At 52.5% G+C, this 15,915-nt stretch overlaps 1 protein-coding gene across 6 annotated transcripts in view; it reads right to left on the reverse strand.

Moving 5' to 3' along the window:
- The window catches only part of BLK (BLK proto-oncogene, Src family tyrosine kinase), a 51,835-nt gene that overhangs the window by 3,630 nt on the left and 32,290 nt on the right, over positions 1-15,915 (reverse strand). For 4 of the 6 annotated variants that reach the window (NM_001075968.2, XM_010807701.4, XM_005209831.4 and 1 more), the window contains 9 exon segments: positions 1,324-1,400; positions 2,501-2,680; positions 3,947-4,099; positions 4,562-4,708; positions 8,795-8,898; positions 9,890-9,988; positions 10,828-10,921; positions 12,344-12,398; positions 14,725-14,833. In NM_001075968.2, coding sequence (NP_001069436.1) covers positions 1,324-1,400; positions 2,501-2,680; positions 3,947-4,099; positions 4,562-4,708; positions 8,795-8,898; positions 9,890-9,988; positions 10,828-10,921; positions 12,344-12,398; positions 14,725-14,832 — 1,017 coding nt within the window. In that variant the 5' untranslated portion in view covers position 14,833. 6 annotated transcript variants of the gene reach the window in all.

The following is a 15,915-nucleotide window of genomic DNA, read 5'->3' on the forward strand; positions in this document are numbered from 1 at the left end:
GCAGGAGAAGAGGATGACAGAGGATGAGATGGCTGGATGGCATCATCAACTTGATGGACATGAGTTTGAGTAAACTCTGTGAGTTGGTGATGGACAGGGAAGCCTGGCGTGCTACAGTCCATGGGGTCAGAAAGAGTCGGACACAACCGAGCGACTGAACTGAACTGAACTTATAAACTCAGGTGACTTTTCATATCCTTTGCCTCTAGGGGACCCAAGATTTCCTGAAGAATTGACAGAGATCATTGACAACGAGTGAGAAAAGGAAAAGAAAGGGAAAAAAGGGAGTGGGCAGGCTTATCACTGAGCTGTGGTTTGAAACCAGTTACCAGGCTTAGTTTTCCGAGACCACCTCACCATCCTGTTCAACCCAGCCTGTGCGCACCTCAGTGGAAAAAAGGGGGTGGAAAAAAGGCACGGTGACCTCAGTTCCTGCCCTGATACTAATAGCAGATAACGACTTGGAGGGGGGTGGGGGTAGTGTGGGATAGGGGAGGGTGCCTCCCTCCAACAGGATGTGTGTGTGTGTTTCTGCGTCTCACGAGCTGACCACAGACCAGAGCTCTTCTTCTGAGAGTTCCAGTTTCAACAGACACACACCCAGGGCCACCAGATGTGCTTTGCTGCCAGTTAGAATCCTCAGCTAAAGTCCCCCGGGAGGAACGTTTCCTTCCTCTTCATTTTGCTCCTCACCTCATGATGTCCGAGTCTACAGAAGGCATTGATTGGCACCATCTGAGGATGGAGGAGGTCACCACAAAGTGCTGACCTGCCATATGACGTGGAATTCGTGGGGACTTTCTGGGTTCCCCACACCATCCTTTCTTCCTCTGGTCCTCACCAATAGAACCTTCATGGCTGCCTAGGAGAAAGACTACATTTCCCAAGCTCCTTTGCAGCTAGGTGCGGGCAGGTGACAGGTGGCCAGGGGGCTGGGAGAGCAAGTGTAGTGAGTGACTTCCAGCACTTGGCTCTAAAGGGAGCGGGTGCGGTTTGCCCCCTCTATCCCACTTCTTCCTCCTGGCTGAGGAGGACAAGGTGCTAAAGCATGAGCAGGTTCCCTGGGTGGGAAGATGATCTATTAAGACCCAGTGGGTGGAAGAAACCTGGGTCCCTGTGACTCTGAAGGGAAGCTTCACTGCCCGCCCCAAACTGCCCACCTCTGGTGCTTACACATTGAAGCTATGATGACTTGGGCTTTCTGTCTCTCACAGCCCAGCCTAAATCTAATGGACACAGCCTCCAAAGAGTTGATCTCGCTGAGCCACAAGGGCAGAGGACAGGGTCCAGGGGCCTGGATCACTGCACTTGGCGCTCACAAACCTGGGCCGACATGTCAATCAGCCTTGAGAGGGACAATCGGCTACCTTCATCCGTCTTCAGGAAATCCAGCAGGCAGCCTGAGGAAAGAGAAGTCACAGCTGAACTTCTGCAGGGTGACCCGACCCTGGCCGGGCCGGCCTCTCGGGGTGTGGGCTGCTGCCCACCTGGGCAGGAAGTGGGTGGCACTCTTTCAGGTCTCTTGTGCCCCCACAGCTGCAGGTGCCTCTGCTCTACAGAAACTCCCATCTCAGCCCTCACAGCTCCCAAGAGGCGCTGATCTGCTGCCAGCTGCTCGGAGGACGTGATGTCTCGGTCAGGTTCAAGGTCACACAGTCAAGGAACCGGGTCAGAAACTGCTCGTTCCCTGCATGACATTACAAAGCATCTTCCGTCCACTTCACCCTTTGTTGGCAGACATTCTGCCTCCGAGGATGCAAGAAATCACCAGAATTACGGAGACTCATCTCCTGGAGCTGGTACAGGGGACAGATGCTGCTCCTCTTTGGTACCTAAGAGCAGGGGACTGCTCACCTGAGGGGTGGCTAAGAGGTGAGCCAGGGAGCCACATGCCTCCAGCTCAGTGTAGGACCCCTTCATGACACCCTTTAAGGAACAGACAGCATTAACACAGCATTTTAGGATCTGACAGGAGTCGGGGTGTGGTCAGGATCATAGGAGGGGTAAGAAGGATTCCCCAGGCCCCAGCAGAGAATGGCCATACTCTAGACCTCAGTGGCCATCTCACCCAACCTCTCATCATCCGTGTTGAAAATGTTCATAGGGTTGTACAAGGTCTCCTGGACTAGAACTGTCTCTGGATGCCCAGCCTACTATTGTTTAGACTTTGCTGCCCTCTGTCCGCCCCAGGGGGTGCCAAGCACAGGAGGCTCCCTGCAAAGATGCTGGTTCAGGGTCTCCTAAGCTATGGAAACTCCTCTATAAGGACAACTTAGCTGTCTTGTTCTCATCATCCTTCACTCTGCCCCCACCCATGCATGTGGAACACTAGATCTGCAGGATATTGGCTGATGGATCCAGCTCATGCCTCAGTAGTCCCCTGAAGAGGTCCCCCGGCCAGCAGATCAGCCTTATCCTTCTCAGAGCCCCCAAGCCTGGACTCTCACCCTCAAGCCCTCCTGCCTCTGTGTGAGGGACACAGCCCCGGGCAGGTCCCCACCTCTGGCCATATATTCGGTCACGATGTAGATGGGCTCCTTGGTGACCACAGCGTAGAGACGGACCAGCCTCTCATGCTGGAGAGTTTTCATCAGGTTGGCCTCGCCCAGGAAGGCCTCCGGAGACATGGTTCCCTCCTTCAAGGTCTTGATGGCCACCTTGATGTTGTTTTTATAATAACCTGAGCCCGGGGGACAGAAGATGAAGAGGATGTTCAGAAGACTTGGAGGTGGGGGCAGGTGATCCCTTATCCAAAATCTACGTAAGCTTCCAGGAGCCATCCCTGTTCTATATAGATGGGGCACTGAGGCCAGAACCCCGCCCCCGGAAGTGATCCTGGGCTGGAATTACAGCTCCTCATGGTGACGGATGCGCCCGCTTACCTAGAAGGATTCAAGCCTGTCCCGGCCTCCTCTGCTAGACAGGAACCCTGGGCGGTTAAGGAAATTACCCAGCCTGGGAGGGGGGCCGTTTCACTTCCTGGTCCCTACAGCCAGGTCCGGGGTGCATCCCTTTTGTCCTCCTATCCCTGCCTAATGAATCTCTTCAACCACTTGATAGCGTCAGTATGGCAGTAAGCATCACAGCCCGTGGCAGAATCATAGAGGAGGCAGAGGTGGCCGGGGCCTCTGTGCCCCATCTCTGTGCCCTGTGATGTTCATCTCTAGATCCTTACAGCTCCTGCACCACCACCGCCCTCCCACCCCACCCCACCCCCACCCCCGACACCACACAGCCCACTGTGTGAAAAGATAAGTCAGGACTCAGACTTGCAAGGAACCAGGGGGAGCGCCTGCCAGGGGTGCCCCAGGCATCAGTCTTGGATGCCGGAGGAATCAGGGAGGCAGCAGGGTCCCACCTTGAAACCATGCCCCAGAGACACGGACCTTTCCAGGGATAAAATAAAGCATCTTTTATATTCTGATCGCACATTGGTAAGCAGAGGAGCAGCCATTCACTGTAATTGAAGGCGAGGCCACAGGGGCCGGGAAGTTAAGGGACGGGCCAGTCTCACAGCTGCATGTGGTGACTTTGTTATCAGGGTCCTGGAGCCCCTGGTTCACCTCTCACCCTGGTTAACATAGTGTTTCCACCCAGTGAGACAAAGCTAAGAGGAGCTAGCCAGGCTCCTCTTCCAGGTCACACAGGTGTCAATGGCAAAGGCAGCTCTGGGCAGTGAAGAAGGAAGGCAGGAACGGGCTGGGGTGGAGGCAGGGGGAGAGCTGGATTCTACTCCTGCTTCATCACCATATCAGAACAGCTGAGGGCAGGTGACTTCAGTGTTCTGTACTTCCATTACCTTGTCTGTAAAATGGGTATATGGTCCCAGTCCCTTCCCCTTCACAAGCCTCTATGGGAAGGACGAGGCCCAGTGCAGATCCCAAGCCTTCTGCGCTCTAGGATGCAGGGCAGTGGGTGAGCAACTCCTGGAGTACCACATACTCACCCATCCAGACTTCACCAAACTGCCCGGATCCAAGCTTCCTGACCAGCTTGAGAGACTGCCGGGGGATTTCCCATTCATCCTGGCCCCAGGGGTTCTGGGGAGCCAGGCTCACACAGGGGTGGGTCAGCCTTTGGCACAACCCGTCCCCTTTCTCTGCATTAGGAAAGAAGAGATGAGCTGGAGGTCACAAGCACTGACAGATCTGTGGAGACCATACAGATCATGAGAGCTGTATCATTCCCAGCTGTGTCCCTGCTCCTTCTTGACAGCCCCACATCCACCCCAAGTTCAATGTGCACAAGTGCACACACACACACACACTCAGCTCTCTGCATTTGTTTTACATAAAATAAGCATGATATCATTGTCCTGCTGTCTCTAAGAGTGAAAATACTTGCTATTCTCCATGTGGTCACAGCCAACATAGAGGATCAGGGAGACAGACAGGGAATCATTATGTTGACAGTTAACACCTCAGGTCCAGCCTTGGGATAATCCTCCACCCCTCCACCAAAACAGCACCACTGGTTCATGCGATCTTGAGAACTCAGTGACGGAGAGACACGAGGGCTCCTCTGGCGCAGCCCAGCCCTCTGTCAGATGCCCCCCTCTTACTAGAATAGTGCTGCACCAGAGCCTGCAGAGTGGGGAAGGCGCTCCGGGGGGAGATGTAATAGCCGCCTTCGTCCAGGGAGCGGATCTTATAGTGTTTGATCACCTCCCCCTGCGTGGTCACATCCTTCACAGACAGAGAAAAGGCACCTGGAGAGTTAACAAAGACACACCATGAGAAGTAAGACACAACGAGGGAAAATCAGGATTGGGATTTGGGGCTTCATTTCAAGGCCTTGGAAAAGTGCTGTTAGTTGCTCAGTCGTGTCCAGCTCTTTTGAGACCCCATGGATTGTAGCCCTCCAGGCTGCTCTGTCCATGAAATTCTTCAGGCAAGAATACTGGAGTAGGTAGCCGTTCCCTTCTCCAGGGGATCTTCCTGACCCAGAGATCAAACCCAGGTCTCCTGCATTGCAGGTAAGTTCCCCCAATTCTGCTTTCCATTTTGACCATCATCAGTTACCTTTTTCTTTGTCTCACCCTCCACCCTCCACCCTCCTGGAAGCCTTTCCTCTCAGCTCATTCTAACTCTGTCCTTGGCATTCCTCCTCAAGCCTCCTAAAACTGCTCCAGAACTCTGGAGCATGCAGAATGCTCTCTTAGCCATCAGGCTGTTCCCCTACTTGGGCACCTGTGACTTGAGGACCCTTTGCCCTGGAATATTGAGAAATACAGAGTTTTTTGGAGGGACTAGGAGATTGACTCACACATTCATTCCTTCATTCCGTTTAAAGATTGACTCTGCCCCACATGCAATGCTGCCAAGTCACTTCAGTCGTGTACGACTCTGTGCGACCCCATAGACGGCAGCCCACCAGGCTCTCCCTTCCCTGGGATCTCAAGGCAAGAACACTGGAGTGGGTTGCCATTTCCTTCTCCAATGCATGCAATAGCAAATTACAACCGGAAGCACTCCTGTCCCTGGGGAAGAGCATAATAAGACACAACCCAGGGCTTCTGTTCAAATCCATACACACATCTACGTATTCTGTTTTCTAGGTTAATGTTTCTGCTGTCGGAGGTTGCAGATGCCAAGGGTTAAGAGCAATTTAGGAGGCAAGAGTTTCCAGCTGGGAAATTTTCCATGAACTTGATATTTTTATAAGGCGCCTCTGTTCAGCTCTCTGGGTGCCACATACTTCCACTTTTATTTGCTAAATGAGAAACCTGAGGCCCAGAAGGGGGATGTCGCTTGCCCCAGGGCCCTTGGCTGATAAGTGGTTGGCTTGGGGCTCCCGTGACCGTACTAAAGGCGCGCCTACCACAGGCAGTACCACCCTCCGCCACCAGGTGTCAGGCTCGAACACCTCTTGTCCTGGGCGTGGGCGCTTGATTTTTGCCCTGCGCTGTTTGTCTTCAGGCGTCTTTCCTCCCTTTTCAGACTATCACCCCATCTCAAATCCCTTCTCCCCTACCTTGGCCATTGCGCCTCTCTCATCGCCCACCTGCAAAAGGATGTGGAGAGGCCGCGCGTCCTGTGGCGTGCCCTGCCGCTGACACAGCCCGCCCCTCGTATCCTACCTCAGCCCAACCTGCACGCTGCACAGTGTCTTCCCAACTTCGCCGCTGGCGAGTGCAGCAAGCTCGGGTATCACAGGAACCAGAGAGTGGCGCTAGTGAGCACATTCATCCACGCACCACCGTAGTGAGGAAAAGAGCTATCTTCTCCATTCCCTCTGCTGTTCCCTGCTTGTGATGCCTCCAGATCAGCCAAGGAGGCCCGAGTCTCTTCCTCCAGTACCACGGGAGCTCTTATTTAGGGCCTCTCTGCTGTGTGGGCTCCTCTCAGGGCCTGTCCCTAACATCTTTTTACAATTTGGCATTCCTTCTTCTTAAGACGGGTCTCAATCCTTCCTGTTCACAATATCTGGATCCCCTGCCCTGCCTCCACCCTGTGGCTGGAATGCTCTGGGATGCGGGGCTGGGCTCCCAGAGACTGAGATTTTCGTAAAGGCCACCTGTCCTTGAACTGGGAAACTGGTCAGTTCTAACAAACATATCAATAAAATTAGTCTCGAGAAGCTAAGGGATGTTCTGGAGACCTCTTAGGTTAGAACTCGCTGCCCGCCTTCTGAGAGCAGTGTTCCTTCCCACCTGAAGAGGCTTTGGATTTCTGCGGAGCGTGTGCGCATGTGTATAGAGGTGCTGTATACTTGGCGAGGGGTCTTCTAGCCCCTGCTCCAACTGGCCAATCCCAGCCTGGACTAGCTGTGGGGTGGGGGGCAAGGACAGGAAGAGACACCCCACCTTTAGAGATCCTTTCCTCCTTCACACTGAGGTTGGGGTGGCTTTCCCTCCAGAGGGCCCCTGAGCAACAGGCAGCCATTAAAACATCATTTCCTGGTGAAATGACGTGATGTCTGGCATTTGCTTCACAGTAATAGGGCTGGGGATGTACATGAAATCAGATTATCTGGGTTGATTATTGTTGAAGCTGGGTGTTGAGTACAGGGGTTCCGTTTACTATTTGCTTTACTTGTGTATGTGTTTGAAATATTCTACAGCAAACAAAACATCTAGTCATCTTCACCCTGTTTGGGAAGTTCTCCTCCATCTGCCCAGTGTTAGGTCTGTTTGACACATTTTAGAGCTTGTGAAAACTTTCAGAGCCTCTCAGATGATTGGGCCCTGATGCGTCTTCACTGTTGGTCTAGAGCGAGTCACTTCTTCCCTCAGTTTCCCCATCTTTCAAATGGGGATACCGGCCCAGTATCTCAAAGATGGAAGGCTAGAGGCAAACCCACTAGGAAGCATATGCCTCAAGGTTCACAGCAGTACCTTCATAACAGCCCCAAACTGGAAACAAGCCCAATGCTACCAGTATGGAGAAAGAGCTTATGGAATATTCATATCCTGGATTCTGTTTAGCTGTCAAAGTCAACAGATTATTGCTGTTGCCTCGGCCATGCAAATGCATCTGTGATGGATGGAACTGTGTCCCCCCATCCCTGCTAATTCCTGTGCTCAAGTCCTATACCCCAGTGATGTGACTATCTTTGGAAATAGGGTCTTTAAAGGGGCGGTTACATTATTGAGGTGGGTCCTGATCCACGCAACTGGTGCCCTTATAAGAGGGGATGAGGACGCAGACATATGCAGAGGGATGACCACATAAGGATACAGGGAGAAGACAGCCACCTACAAGCCAGGGAGAGAGGCCTCAAGGGAAACCAACCCTGTGGACAGCTTGACCTTAGATTCCTGGCCTCTGGAACTGTGGGAAAGCACGGGTCTGCTGTTTAAGCCTCTCAGTTTCTCGTACTTTACTACAGAAGGCCTAGCAAACAAATACAGAATTTTACAATGTTGAGTGAAAGGAATAAGACACAAAGACTAAAATGGCTTGATCCCATTTGTATAATAAAGGTGAAAAACAGGCAAAACATGCGTGGTAAAACTATAAAGAAAGGCAAGGAAGGGCTTCCATGAAAGTCAGGATAGCAGTGGCTCCTCTGGGGGTGAAAGGTGAATCAGGAAGGGGTACCAGTGGGGCAGTGAGAGGGGCTCTGGGCATCTGGAATATTCTTGCTCTTGTGGTTACACAGATGTTTACTTATTATGCCTATGGTTATAATTCTGCTCTTGTTCATAACTGATGCAATTTTTTAGATGTGTTTTATACTTGATAGCCAAAAGCACTTTAAGAAGGAAATACAGAAAACTAACAGAGAAAACCCAGTGACCTCAGAGTGGCGGCAGACACATTCCACTCGGTCAGTGGGTTTAAATCTAGGAGTCCCCGCAGTTCTCATGATCACTACCCCCTTCTTTTGTATCACAGGCGGTGCCCCAAACTTCCGATGCCTCCCAGGCTCTTGCAAGTGTCTGAGCCACAGCCTCTGACTGAGATGATCTCTAAAGATTCTTTCAAATCCTTTGATTCCAGATGGGTCACCCCCCCTTTCTGCCCCCCACCAGCCTCAGCGCTCCCGCTGGCCCAGGCAGTGTGAGACCGGCCCGCAGTGGCTGGAGCAGCTGTCTAACTCCCTCTCCAATCCCCCACCCGTGTTGGGTGCATTTCTAGCCAGGTCTTGGGAGAGCTGTCTGTGTGCACAGCCTCAAATACTGGATACTCATGGGCTGTCCTGGCTGGCCTGATGTGGCGGGGACACCCAGGTGGAAGCTATCAGATTCTCCTGGCTGGCACCTCCCCTGACCCCCACCCAACTCCCAGAAGGAAGGCCATAGGTGGGGGTCCCCGGCTGCATGGTGAGGGCAGCAGGGCCCCAGGCTTACCTTTGCTGGTTTCACTCTCTCTAATAAGAAAGGCGCCAGCCTTATTGACTGGAGCCAGAAGCTGCCTCTCGGCATCTCTCCGGCAAATTGATCTAAAGAACCACCTGGAAAGGAAAAGCACAAAGGCAGGCAGAGCTGAGAGTGGCCATGCTCCTGGGGATCTTGTCACCCAAGTCCCTTCCCCCTTGAGATACAATGTGCTCCTGTTGCCAACTTGACCCTGAGCTGAACCCCCGTGTCTTGATACATGAAATTCCCTCAGTCCCTTTTCCTCCTGTCAGCAGTGGACATGGTGTTTCCTTGACAAGAAATGAGAATGGTGTTTGGTGCCCTTTGTTAATTTCGCTCTGGGTAAATGCACCCAATACCTTCGCCTACAGCCCACCCTCCATGGGGTTGGTCTCCAGTGCTCCTTGAGCGTGGCTGGTTGAGGTGGACCTGCCCTAGCCTCCCTCTGGTCCAAGGAAAGGCCCAGGACTGGGCGTGCTGGGCAAGGAGCCCTCCCGAGGGTGAGCATCACTGGACAGGCACACCAGGCGAGGCTGCTAACCTGTTCCAGCTCTGAATTTGACAGACTCTGAGCTCCTTCAGGGGAGGGGCCGTGTCACTGTTGGTTTGGCGTCCTCCCCAGTCCTGGGCAGAGCCGGGCTCTGGCTCTGGTTGTTCAGGGCTGTAATGCCTGAGGCTGTGGCTGGTGCCGTGTGCTGTGAGTGATGAGGATTCTGTACAGGCTCTCCTGTAAGGCCCCCATCCTCTGAGCTCCCCCGGGTGTGAGCCCTGAGTGCTGCCCCCTGGAGGCAGGGGAGGAGGCTGGCTGGTTAAGGGCGTCCCTATCAGGTTAGCCAGGAAATGGGCAGCTCTTATTTTACAGATGGGAGGACTGCGTAGGCTCCCTGGTGTCCTTGGTGTCACACAGACGTTTAAACATTGTCTGGGATTTTAGACAAGCCTTTCCCAGCAACTCCGAGTCCCCACCCCAGTCCTGTGCCCTCTCTGCCGGGTTCACACCCTGCTCTGCTTTTTAGCTACTTTCTGGCTCCGTCCTGCCTGGAACAGAAGCAGCCAGCACACCTGTGGGGCTGTCTGTCCACCTACTTTTCCACTTCCAGGGTCTCTACCCGGGCCACAAAGTTGCTGGGCACGTAGCCTTCTCTTCCTGTGATGAGAGACTTGGCCAACCACCAGTCTCCAGTTCTAGGAAGAAAGGAAAAACAGAATGGGTAGTGACTCTCAAGGGCCTCTCCCTGGGTAGCTCACAGCCCACAGCAGCATCTCAGGCAGAAAATTCGAGAGGCAGAGTCGGGTAGGGAGAAGGGACGGGGCCAGTGGCTCAGTCCCTGAGGTGTCTGGGTCATTTCCAACTTGCAAGCTTCCTTCCAGGGAAGAAGGGGATAATACGGCCTCCAGGGGAGGTTTATCTGCACAGCCTGATTCACCCAAGAGGGGCCCAGTCTTCTAGTGAGCAGCCTCCTCTCGATAAATGGGACACTTTTAGAGTTTAGGGAGTAAGTTTGTACTGGATGGGAAAGACAGAAACAAGAAGGGCTGCTAAGAAAGGACGAACCAAGAGCCATTCTGCTCTTGGCTGGAGGCCCTCATAGAACTTCGAGAACAAAAGCAGCTCCCAGGTTCCACAGGACAAGCACGATGTTTGAAGCAGAGTATAGACTTTGGAGGAGTTTCTGAGAAGAAACCCTGGATAAATCTGGACACAACTGACTCTAACCCAGAGCTGTGATGGAGAAGTCAGGCAAGCACTGTGGGTGTCAGGAGGGCTGCATGGAGGAGGTGACATTAGAGGTGGGTTTTGAAGGAAGGACAGGATTTTGACAGCAGAGCAGGAGGTAGTGAATAGGAGCCATCTCACCAGAAAGACGTTTTAAAAGTACATGGAGGAAAGGTGATTGGGTCAAGTTTAAGAAAGTGCTGGGTGACTGGGCTGGAGAAGATATTCAGGAGGCAGCTGTGGGGTGTCAGGGTGGGGAGAGGGGAGGGGGTCCTGCAGGGATGGGGATGGTGTCCTGGACACTTACTCCTTCAGGATCTGCAGCTTCTCCCCCTTCAGCATCTGCAGGTCCCGGTCGTTCATGGCCTTATAGTCATACAGGGCCACCACGAAGTGATTCTCTAAAGGGAACAGGTTAGACATGGCCGCGAGAGCCGTGGTAGGGGCTGGGAGAGTCCCAGGGGTGTAGGGAGATGAGCTCTGTGGACCTGAGAGCTGCAGACCTAAGTCTGGGACCAGCGTGGGCAGATCTCTCAGCACCTTGTGGGCCGTGAGCCTCCCCTCCTGCCCTCCCCGCCTCTGCTCCAAGGGGAGTAGTGGTCTCAGAACACAACAGCTGTAACTTTGACCTGTGACTGTGCCCAGGGCTTGGTCACAGTGCTCAGCCTGACAGTACCCAGACAAGCTGGTGGTCCCACAACAGAGGTGGGGAGGGGGCTCCGGAGCTTGGCTTAGCGTTTTTCCAGGGACCACTACTTCTCTGCACAGCTCTGGGGAGCCAAGACCCCTCCAGGAAAAGGTCACCTGGAGACCACTTATCTTCCCTGGGAGTAGATGACTCAGCTTTGTCACCAAAGCCTGGCTATTCACCCCCTCTGGCGGGAAGGAGGGGCTGGAATACATGTGCTGAAGGCTGTTGGTTTATTTCCTTCCCCTGAGCTTTCTTCCTGGAGGTTCGAAATCCCCAGCAGGAAGTGAAGGACCCACACCCCCCACCCCACAATGGTGATTCATTGTGTCCTCAGCAGGATAAGAAACTCCAGGCACCAGGCGAGGCCCCTAACTGGGCTCCAGCTCTTCTGAGTAGACAGACTCTGAGCAACTTCAGGGGAAGGGCCATGTCATAATTAATTTGGCATCCTCCGCAGTCCTGGGGCAGAGCTGGGCTCTGGGTTGATTGCTTGGTGCAGTGGTGTGACTGCCTGAAGCCTGAGGACCCCAGGTGCTGGGTGCAGGTGGGTGATGAGGATGCTGCGGTGAAGCACTCCTGGAAGCCCCACCCCATGAGCCCCCTGCCCGAGTCTGAGCTTCTGACGCAGGACGGCCAAGGTCATTCATTATGTCATCTCCGCAGTCCCTCCCATCAGAGTGAAGTGGAGGCTGGGGGTGGTTAGAAGGTTGGTGGGGGGCCTTTAAAAGTGGGTTGGGAAACAAGATGGTGCTTCCATGTGTGGGACAGAGCAGGGGCTGGGAGGCAGAACATCGGCTTTCACCCTTGGAAGCTGGGTGCTGGAATCTCTGAAAGCCTGGGTTTGATGATGCTGTCTGTATTTGCGGTAACTCTTTTGCTGTTCATTTATAGTTTGTAAAGTCTTTTGCAAAGACTGAGGCTCAGATACTGAAGGAGCTGGTGCTTAGACTCCTGGAGAGATCCCCTTTGACAGGTGAAACCTGGGGCACCTCACTCAGCCTCCCTCCAGACTTCTCCCACGAGGGCTTGTCTTCTCCAGGCAGCGGCTCCCGCCTTAGCCCCTGGTCCAGCCTCACGAAGCCGGGGCCCAGAGGACGTGGCCAGGGGGCGCTCAGCTGCAGCCCCTTCTTACCTTGATCTGGGTGCGTGGTGTCAGGAGGTGGGGGAGTCAGGTGGTTAAACACAACCTAGAGCGGAAATGCAGGCGCTCTATATTAGTTCACACCCTGAGGTCTGGGTGGGGCCCTGTGGGGCGAGGCTGCCAGCTGGAGGGTCTGGGGGAGCCCGAGCTGCACAGTTAAATTCTACATGAGCTGCTGAAACTCTCCAGGTGCCAGCACCAATCCCCACTACCCACCCCCCACCGTCTGCCAGACCACACACAGGGTTGGAGGAGGAGTACATGGGGATGCCCCAACTTCGTAAGAAGCAGCTGTGGAATTGGGGGCGGGGAACTGGATCACCAGCCAGGGTATAAGCCTGGCTCTGCTTTAAAAGATGAAGTGGCAAAAGAGTATTTGTTCTCGAGGGAAATTATTTAAAAAGCATATTTCGCTAAAATTCAATGAATGTATTCCCAGAAAGTGTTATACAGAAATGCTCCTAGCCCCCCAAAAAATTAAATAAAAATTGTTGAAGTGTGGAAATCACTCTTTGACCAAAGACAGACAAATAGACAAACTGGTTGGGAAGTCATGCAATGAAATTCTGGACAGCTCTAGGAGTTTGCGGCTATAGTCCTGCACATTCACGTGGATAAAACCCACATATGTAACAGAGATCAGAAACTCAGGTCTCCAGGCTTCCCTAGTGGCTCAGTGGTAAAGAATTCATCTGCCAGTGCAGGAGGCGCGGGTTCGATTCCTGATCTGGGAAGAGCCCACATGCCGAGGAGCAGTTAAGCCTGAATGCCACAACTACGGAGCCCGCGTGCCCTAGGACCCGTGCTCTGAGAAAAGAGAGGTCATCACCTTGAGAAGCTCGTGCACGACAACTAGGGAAGAGCCTGAGCAGCAGCAAAGACCCAGCACAGCCAAAAATAAACCAATAAATAAACATTAAAAAAAAAAGATCCCACGTCTCGACGAATATGTGCCATCTGATTCAAAGGGCAAAATCAAACTGAATAGTATACAGAAATGCATACATATGTGATCACACCGAAAAAGTGAAGCTGAGAAATGATAAACACTTAGGTCAGTGAGCCCCGAGGTGACGATGATGGACTGGGGGCAGCAGACGGTCTCAACTGGTCACTTTCTGCTTCTGAGGATGAGGGGGTGCTGTGCTGGGTGTTCATTTTGTTCTTAGTTTCAACTTGATGTATGTGTTACAAATATTCCTTTTGTATTCTATATTTATTGAACACAATTTTGAAGTAGCATTTTGCAAAACGGCATGTATCGCATGGTTCCGTTGAAAATATAAACACATAAGTAACATACAGGAAAGGGGTCTGGAGGCAGGAGCTCTGAAGTGAAAAATCCTGGTATCATTGGGCAGTGGGACAAATGAGTATTTATAATTTTTTTCCATAATTAATATATATTATGTGACTTTTTAAAAAAGTTAAAAGCATTCCAAACTCTAATACTTATTAGCAAGTAACAAACTCAATTTAAGTCAGAGTTTGCCCAGTGAATCAATCGTTCATTCAACAAACATTTCGTTATTTGCCAAGCCCTGCACTAAATTGGGACATAGATGGAGAAGATTTATCTAGAAAATGGGATTAGCAATCCCCTCTCCCCCAACCACCTCAGGTCACTGTCAGAATAAAGCAATGGCCAGATGGATATGCTGATGGGGGCAGAGAGATCTGGAGTGGGGGATCCAGGCATGACTCCCAGCTGCCCCAAACGAAAAGGGGGTATGTGGCCAGGCAGGAGGAGACATGAATAGTCGTCTAAAAGTGCATCTTTGGGGATGGTACCATCAAATGGTGCTTTGTGAGCAGACCAGAGGGGACAATGATCTCCAGGAGCTTCTGGGCAGTGATGGGGCAGCAGATGTTGCTAAATGCTCCAGACTCCCCCAATTTCCTTTTTTCAAGTTGACATTTCTTTATTTCCCTTTCTCTTCAGGCTGCCCTTGCCCATTGAAAACTGGCTAAGAATTAACAGGTGGGCCTACCAGGCTTGGTCCTGTGCTAAAGGCAGTGTGCCTTCTATACCTGTATATACACTGCATATGGTCACAGCCCCATCAGAAAGGCATTCTAACTGGACCCGTTTTACAGATGCAGACACTGAAGCATAGAGGAGGTAAGTAACCTGCTTCGAAGCACACAGCTAATAAATTTTGACTCAACAACCTGGCTGCTTAATTTTATACTATACCACCACCACGACTTGAGCCAGGGTGGCCGTGGGAGGGGACCTGTTTGTCGGAGCCCTGAATTATCTAGAGATGGTGCTGGCCCTGGCTGGAGACAGGTAACAGCCCTGGAGCCACACAGGTAGGCTCTGTGCTCCCGTCGCCCACCCTCTCCAACTGGGCACCCAGGTCACTCACCAGGGATGGCAGTGGTGGGGGCTCTTTGCTCTGAGTGCTGGTCTTCACAGGGCTCCATCCACTCCTACCCTTCTCCTTGACCTGCCTTTTGCTGCTCACCACTCCCATCCTGTCAGAGAGTATGCAGCAGATCAGCGATGTTAGTTTTCAGAACCTCTGTGCACAAGAGAACCCCCAAACCCCTTCCGGTGGCCGATTACAAAGGTAGAGAGGCAGTAGTGGGGAGTGTGAATGTCAAAGTCAGAACATGAGTTCAGAAGGGGTTTGGGCGGGCTAAGCTTGTCTGCATCTTTTTCCAAGAGCCAGAAGAGGTGGCCCAGAGAGGAGAGACGCCTGGGTTTAGGACTCAGAGATGGTCTGGTCTGAGGAAAGTGCCAGAAACCTGCTGGGGTGGATCCCAGGCCCTGGGGACAGGAGCCTTGCTATCTAGAAAGAGGTGACCAACGCATCTGGTGGTCTGGGTTTCAGTCTTAACTTGGGAAGATCACATCCCCTCTCGAGGACCATGAGAACATTCTGAGGTTCTTTCCAGCTCAGGTTTTCAGATGAGATGCTGTAATTCACAGCACAGTGAGAGCACAGGCACCCAAGGTCAACTTCTCAGTAATACCTGGGAAAGTTCTCTAGAGGCGAATGGAATATGATTGAGACTTTTATTGAATAAAGAGACTTCAGTGACAGATGTGGGGAAGGCCCCAGCATCCCCACCATGTCATCAGCACCCTCACTCCAGGGGCAGCTGTTCGGGGAGAGCTTACTCTTGCCAACAACTGTACCTATCTCATATCATCCTTCAGATCTCCAAAATGAGTGCAAGTGGGAGGTCTGAGCTGGTAAATAGCTGGTTCCTGGTCAGACACACAGAGCCAGTTTTGGAGCTTGGGCTGACCCTAGACCACCACGCTCCAGCTCACGCTGGCCCGCCCCCACCAGGCCGGTGCTTATGGAGGAAAGGGCTGTTGTCTGGAGGGTGTGTGGATGACGGGGTTCCTGACTGCCATAGGATATATACATCATGCACCCCTTTCCCGCATCTCAGCGCCTTACAGTTGATGATTCATCGGTAATTAGCAGCATCTCCCCCTCTCTCTTAGTGATACATAAACGCTAGCCCTCCGAGCAGCAGCCTTTTAGACTCAAAGTAACACCGTAAAGCATTTCTTTCAGAGTTAAAAAGCACACGCCTCGTAT

The sequence above is a fragment of the Bos taurus genome, chromosome 8, assembly GCF_002263795.3.
Source record: "Bos taurus isolate L1 Dominette 01449 registration number 42190680 breed Hereford chromosome 8, ARS-UCD2.0, whole genome shotgun sequence".
NCBI classification, from domain to species: Eukaryota; Metazoa; Chordata; class Mammalia; order Artiodactyla; family Bovidae; genus Bos; species Bos taurus.